Here is a 7,634-nt window from a genome sequence, read left to right on the forward strand (position 1 = left end):
CATACACGGTGCCGTTTAGGATACCCCGCTTCAGATGGGTTCGGTTGAGTCTCCTGTCTAAACAAATTTGTGTGAAAATGAGAATGTTTGTAGACTAAGCGGTATTCTCAGTGGATATATCATAATGTGGGTAAAGCCAACCTACGCTAAACGGCGAGAAGCACAGTGTACGTGTTTCCTTATTGTTATCATACACAATGCGCATCTCACGGAACTATGAATTTTCTAGTCCAGGAACCCCCTGGTCATAAGCGGTTGATCGGAAGTGGGATCAACCCACCCCCCCCCTAAATGCCCCTCATCATCATCACTATCGACAACAATGCAAGATGAGAACACTGGTGTTTCACTGCCGTACAACCATGTTAACTTATTTGAATAAGGCCTCACAGTGAGGAGAAAAGTGGGATAGGATGTGGTACCTAAGGCTAACTTCTCACGAAAATCCGAGGTGCCCACAACCCCAACACTCAACCGGACAAGTTAGATAGGAACTGACGGCATGAACGCCACTGACTTCGGTTAGCCGCCATATCTTTCACTGTCTCCAACCAAGCACAGGGAGGATCATGCGGACCCCACACTAGAATGCGAACGGTACGCCAACTTTTCGCAACATTCTTTACTCCTTCCATTTTATCCTCTGTCCACCTCTGAGTTTCCCTCTTCGCAGTAAGGCATGGAAAACAATACTGTTCTTCGTAGACACTAACTCAGCATGATTACCATAGGATTAATACACCTTAGCTATTGTGCCGGGTGCGTTCTTTGAGTGAATTGTCTCCTGCCTTGTCAAAGACCCGTTTCCTGACCACCTCTTTACCAATCCGCAGAGTCCGACCGACTTCAACTATAGTTTTGGACACCCGTGGTCAAATAATTGAAGCTAACTCAAATCCTCCGTATGAATCAGTCAAGTCTTGCAGCCGCACAACAATAATACCGCTATGTTGTTTGATACGTGCTTCTTTTGTGACCCGGTGATATGCCATTTTTGAGCCACGGGTGGTATTAATAGGCAGACGTAATTCTGGCTTCTTAGGTTCGCGCGTTGACTCTGTTTTTCATAGCTACTGCAACCTCCAAAATACATATGGCGCCCTACACTGTTCAGTGTCCCCAACTGAATTCTTAGAGACGCTTTCAAGATCTATACGTCCCTCATCTTAACTTTTGCACTTTATCATTTGCCAGCCTTTTTGGTAATGCTTGCACCTCCTGCTCTCTTCAAAATGATAACAGTGTTGTTCGTATGTTCCAGGTCGACAAGGCTCCCGCTTTAAGAGATATGAACACTGGGTCTTTGGGGACCTTCCAGTGTCCGCCTTATTATCTCACCAATGACAAAATCAAACAAAAAATGGAGGCAGGGACATCCTTGTTGAACAGCACTGTTTGTAGGAATGTTTTTTGAAGGGCTACCCATACGCCCTCATGCGCCAACTGTATGTGAGCGCAAACAGCGGACGGTTATCACGAATTTCTGAAGCATACGCTTTTGTGTAAGGATGTTGAAAAGAACGAACTGCTCGAGAGAGTCGAACGTACTCTTGAATTCGGAACATTAGGATTGTAGGGCCCTGTACTCATTTCGTTGCTCTATCACTTGACAGAGTGTCAGCATGTGGTCTACACAGCCCCTTCCCGGGTCCCGTTTTCACCCGCCTTTGTAAGAGGGTGTAGAATAAGCGACGCAAAGAGTGGTAATGACGGAAATCAAGCTAGTTCCTCTGTGATTATTATACGCACTGCGTGTCCCCGTTTAGAACGTGGCCAGCACCGTCGACTTACTACAGCTGACTGGGACGGTCTCTTTCTACAGTTGGCCGGTTGAATTGGCCTCGGTAGTGTTCAGCCCCACGATTTAAATGCTCTTATTTTTACAGGTAGACGAGCAGTTCTAATCAGTGAATCAGTGATTGTCTTGCTCATCGGAAACTGCTTTAAGTAACTTCGAACAATTTGCGCGCATAACGAGTTTCTCACTGCCTTTGACTCTTCTGCTTCTGCATACGACAAGCTTCTCGATCCAGTTTACTCACCAATTTATCGAGTTTTATTGCACTCCCGATGAAAGGTAGTACGTGTCTGGGTTTCCAGCAGTTTTAGTATTGCTCGAGATTCCTTGCTTAGATTAAGTTGGTTTGCGCCATTCCACAGGTGGAGTGCCTAGCATCTTGCAGGATTTCAGACAGTATCTTCCAGTAAGAGTCAACATCAGAAGGTGCCTTGTCCTAAGGAGACTTCAGTAGGTGGTTCTGGTAGGTTGGCCTTATATCAGGGCCCGAGAGCTTCTCAACCCCCAAGCAAGATGTGTGCATCCTAGCTTGCGCGTCCCTGAAAGGTGCAACGAGAAGCAGCCACGAATAAGCCCGAGAGTCACATAGGTGTTCCAGAGTGAATGACATTCAGTAACTGACCCAAGACACCTGTAGCCAACAGTTACGTGGTCTCTGTGTTGGAGGTTTGCTCGCATGCTGGGGGCACCATGTGGTCCAGAGCTTTCTATTGTCTTGAAATTTAGTACTGCATAAAAACGGCTTGTAAGCAGCATAATTGCAGCAGGCTTTCGCCGTTATACGCTGGCTTTGTTTCCAGTCCAAGATGTATATCCTTTTGAACCTCGGCAGCGTTAATTCTGCCTACTTGCGGATTCATATCTCCGGCCGCGATGAGACGCTCAAGGCTTCGTGAAAATTATCTTTGAGTGTATCAGAGCTATATTCTGTCGGAACGCAATCAGATACGATAAACAAGTAGCGATTACTGGCACGTCTTCGGGATACTCTCACAGACGTTGTCAAAAGAATCGCTCAGAAGCGACTATCAGCGTTCAGCCACCCAAGCGAAAACCCTTCAGCTCGCTGGCTTGATCAATATCTATCACAACAGTTTTCGAATCACCATAGATGTGCAACCGGAAGAAAGAGGAAATCGTCGGGGAGACCAGTTCACCACCCGCACTGGGGTCTTGAATCCTCTTTTCTTATAGGCGGCACGAATCGATAGAAAGCGACTCAACCGTAATTGCATGAGCAGTCTGCTGTTCAGCTTGTTTCAGCATGCAAGAGAAACTAGGTGTCGAAGTTTGAAGAGTGATTTCGCAGTTTCTAAGACTGTGCTAGTCGAATCAATCGTAGGTATCTTAGCTAACGGTAATGGGCGGCGAACGAATATGTCAGTTTTTAAGAATGGACCTGCGGAGATGACGCTAACAACGGGATGAGGAGAGTGGGGGAAGCGCGATTAGGACTTTCAACGAATGCTCTTGCCGCAAAAGCCTAACCTCAATGCAGCGGTGTTTGGCGTTAGGTCGACACAGTAGTCCACATTTTTAAGCGGTAGTTCGCCGCACATTTTCCAACACCCAACCTGGAGGACCGGGGGACTGCGTTGTTTAGACGTGTAACTTTTGACCAATATGGTATGTGAGGCCCTGTGAGTGTCACACATGCACCCCCCCAGTATAGCTCAGCGGCCTATGTAGAAGAACAAGCCCTTACACCGCGATGAGGTTCAGTCTCTTCGTGACCACTCACCCCTCAATTATGGAATCCACATCACGTGGGTTCGTCATAATACAAGTGATCCATAAAACCACTGCCTTTTGCGGAAATTTCAGTTGCCAACCTTCCCAGGCAGCATCAGAAATACTTACATGAGTTAACTAATATGGATAACCTGAGCTTTTATACATGCATGACCTATCAAGCACAATTAAACTGTTGTTGTAACATGTGTTCGCGTCCCCCGATTTCTGAAAATAGCGGTCCTTCTTTGCGAATATTAGATTCCATCGACCCAGTAGCCAACTTTCGAAATCGGAATTGAATGGTTCCGTTAGGGTGCTGGGGGCCACTTTACCAGCCCGGGTGTCGCTTCTCGAAGTGACGGTCGCTGCGTCTAGATTAGTTGATTCTCAAGGTCCACTGTTAACCGATCACGTGGCTCCGGTGATCGTTGGGAAGAATCCACTGTAGGTTTAATCTCACTAGTTACTTTTCGACAGTCTTTTTAAGTCTTTGGGTCTACCTCGTAAGTCTGGCCAACCGTTGCCGGATATAATTTTTGTCATGAACTTATGACTACTAACAGTAGGTAGAATAGTCCGTCATAAAGTAACCGATCGACACAGGTGGATGGGTTCTGGTGGGTAGCAGACGGTTATCGCTGCTACTATTCCGGCCTACCCACGAAGTTTGTCGACACAGAAATGTATGAGGCGAATTCGTTCATTTGTGAGTAAGTGTGACTTGGTGTGTAATTTCGCATCTGTCCCACTGGGAGAGTAAGCTTTCAGTTCCATATAACGTTGGAGCGCTCATTGCAGTAAAGCTGGTCAGCTTTCTAAAACCAAAAACCTAAGCAAGCAGTATCAGGCGGACATTGACCCAAAATGAGCGCTAGTTCTGCAGGTCCAGTGAAGTAGAGCGAATTTCATTTTGGTGACGGAGACACGGGCAGACATCGTGTTGCTGTTTTCTTGGAATCTTCAGCGAGCAGATACTTGAACCATTACTCAGAGGTCATATATATATATATATATATATATATATATATATGCCACGTATCACAAAACAGATGGTGAAGGATGGTGACCGTGATCAATTTGAAAGTATTGGTGTCTGACTAAGTTCACGGATATCCTTGTATTCTGGATGTTAAGATTTTCAAAATAAGCTTTCGTGGAGGAACCCCAGTTCGCTGGGATTTGCTCTGAGATCCAAATTTCCCAAAGCAACACCTAGTAGGTATTCGGGCGTCACGTTTAGCTTAACTGGATGGCTGTTGTCAGTGCCAGAAGCCTTGTGTCTTTAGGAGATCCTTACCTCTCGGCCATTCTCTGTTACGGGAGGAAGGGTCAATGCTTCCAGGCCAGTGAAGCTGAGTTACAGCAGTACTCACTTGACAGATGGAACTTGTGAATTCATTCAGCTGCAACACCGGGTGCCTAGCTGTCATGCCACACGAAGGAAGCACGAGGGCTGGGATACTGGCAGGTTACCCAAGCCTAGACAGGGGAAGTCGAGAGGCATAGGTCGGGTTCGAATCGGGACCCTCCGGTCAGTAAATTCGCACTCTAACCAGTTGAGCCCCCCCCCCATCAATTGAATTAGGAAGTTGGGTACTAGTGAACGCAAGTTGGCAACCGTGGTCGGGCCTTGGAGTCCTTTTTGAAACAGACGATTGACTCGTTTTTTGAGGCACTCGAGGATTTCACCAAGCATGGCTCGTTGGCTAACATGAGTCAATGATTGAAATTCAAATACGTCAGAAGTGTGAACCATACGACGATCTAAGGTGACTTTAAACGTGGATACCCATCGGTGTGGGCGGAAGTTGAATCAGCAGCGAAATGCTCGTAGTTTCTTGGACATTCGCATTGACATGTAGGAAGGGTGAAAACAGTGATCAAATTTTAAAGCGCAGGGGGGGAATGCATATCAAAGAACATTAAGTGGAGATATTATATTAGTCCATACTGTCCAAGTTTCCAACACTAAGCATGTTACCAACGCTATTCTCATAGGATTTTAGATTATATGTGCTCACGATGAAGTTTCGGCAGGTGTGATAAGGTTTAGCTGTCTGCAGCGAAAGGTTTTTCGGTGCCTAATACCGAACTACCACCATTTTTTGTTAAATTGCGGACTCTGTCGTGCTACCTTGTCTCACTCTCTCTTCCCGTTTACCTGTATCCGTTGGGAATCTTATTGGCGATTGATTTCGCTGCATAGTATACCTAATCAGTGTTGCGTTTTGCCGAACCTTTCCCACAGTTTATCAGCAAATGCAGCGGAGATACTTCGTGTTGTGGACGATGACGCTTACCCATTGACCGATCTGATCGTTCACTTGATCGACCACCTCTTGCGAACCACCACTAAGGGTGCCATTCTGGTTTTTGTCCCTGGAATTGGGGTAAGTTTGCTTATACAAACGGTTCTTCACTTTCTCGGGGACATTTAATTTTTTCCATGGATTGATGTGTGAATCACTTAGCTGGAACTGGGGCGAGATGGCCCAAGTGGTTAGAGCGCGAATTTACTGACCGCAAGGTCTATGGTTCGAACCCGACCTCTGCCTCTCGACTTCCACTCTCTAGGCTTGGGCAACCTGGCAGTATCCCAGCCCCTCGTGCTTTTTCGGGTAGCATGGCAGCTAGGCACCGGAATGGTGTTACAGCTGAGAGATTTTAGCTGGAACTTGGCGGGCTGGTTTTTTAGTGGATGCATCCCCTGGACTTACTGCAACTCGGCAGTATTATTTAATTAAGGGCTCCGTGTGTGAAACTACACTGCCCTCTGATCGCGGGCTAAATTCTCCTCTAAATTAAGTATTCACAGAGAAGCACTGGATTACAGCAGCTAAGGCTGTTGACCACTTCGAACCCAACCCCAGTTTTTCCATTGCTTCTGCATATGTTCGCGCAACCTGGTAGTATATCAGCTCTCATAACTCCTCATTGTATTCTAATACCGAGAGGATACCGAAGCTGAACCGTTGACATTCTTCCTTAGCCCTAATAACCTGCACCCCTACTAATGAGCGCCCTCAGTGATCACTGAAGGATTCTAAGCGTTTTTTTCCGTTCTAAACGACAATTCGTGGACACCCTCGCATTCCGAGTATTTTATTTTCATTGCTGAAGTTAAAGACCACTTTTCTAATTCTGATTTCTACACCTATCTCCCTCTGGAGAGACCATTCTTAGGTGTCAACTAAACTAGATCTTTTATGTGGCGATAGAGAATCAAGAAAAGATGTCTCATTGGATCAGGTAGAATTGGTATCTTCTGTGGATTGATCGTTCTTGAGTAGAATGGCTGGAACTAATAATAGTAGTGCTTGAGTCTCCTCACTTTTCCCAGTGCCTGACTCAGCTTCCCTCCTTGTTTTATTGCTGTTAATGTGCTCCTAGAATAGAGATGCTTAACACGGAATCCCGTAGTGCATCACGCTATCCGTGTTCTTAGGTGGTATCTGACCCCCTTCACACGTCGATTTTGTGGGGAAACGAACAACCGTTTCATTCAGCTTAACGGATTTTTTGGAGTGTCATCCAACTGTTAAACTGGATATGGGATTAAATGATTCCTTATGCTTGTCTTGTCTTCCTCATCTGTTGCCTCAATAAATTAACACTGAAGAAAATTCATGCATTCGAGAGTCAAAAGAGTTTCTGTTGAGGTTAAGCTCCAAATTTTAAGCGACCGTCGCAGCAACACTGACAGCTTCACTCCTTCACATGAGATTGTTCCACACGCTGCTTGATGCAAACTGCGTTTGGTTTCCACCGGTGTGGTTCGGTGTGACAGACGTAACACGAGACGGCACCGCGATACAACACACTTGAAGGGAACAGCGAGTGCAAATCGGGGCATTCTTCGTGGCGCTTTGTGTAATTTTGAGGTTCCAGTTCGCCCATATTTGACGAAATTCGACTGATGCTGTCTAACCGCTGTGACTGTCGTAATATAAAGCAATCACATGTAACAATAGCTTGTTCGCACCCGACTGGACCAAACATCGCGTGAATAACAAATTTGAAGACTACGCGTACCCTTGGTTCCAAAAATTTTATATGTTTCCTGGACGTGATGCCGGGAGGCGGGGGTTGCTGGACGAACAAG

The 7,634-nt window shown here is 46.1% G+C and overlaps 1 protein-coding gene across 1 annotated transcript in view; it reads left to right on the forward strand.

The window, feature by feature from the left end:
* T265_01921 (hypothetical protein) overlaps positions 1-7,634 on the forward strand; it is a gene marked incomplete at both ends in the record, with an annotated part of 64,653 nt that overhangs the window by 14,615 nt on the left and 42,404 nt on the right. Inside the window, one exon of the mRNA XM_009166047.1 lies at positions 5,781-5,922. Coding sequence (XP_009164311.1) covers positions 5,781-5,922 — 142 coding nt within the window. The remainder of the gene's footprint in view (positions 1-5,780; positions 5,923-7,634) is intronic.

The sequence above is a fragment of the Opisthorchis viverrini genome (genome assembly GCF_000715545.1).
Source record: "Opisthorchis viverrini unplaced genomic scaffold opera_v5_21, whole genome shotgun sequence".
NCBI lineage: Eukaryota > Metazoa > Platyhelminthes > Trematoda > Opisthorchiida > Opisthorchiidae > Opisthorchis > Opisthorchis viverrini.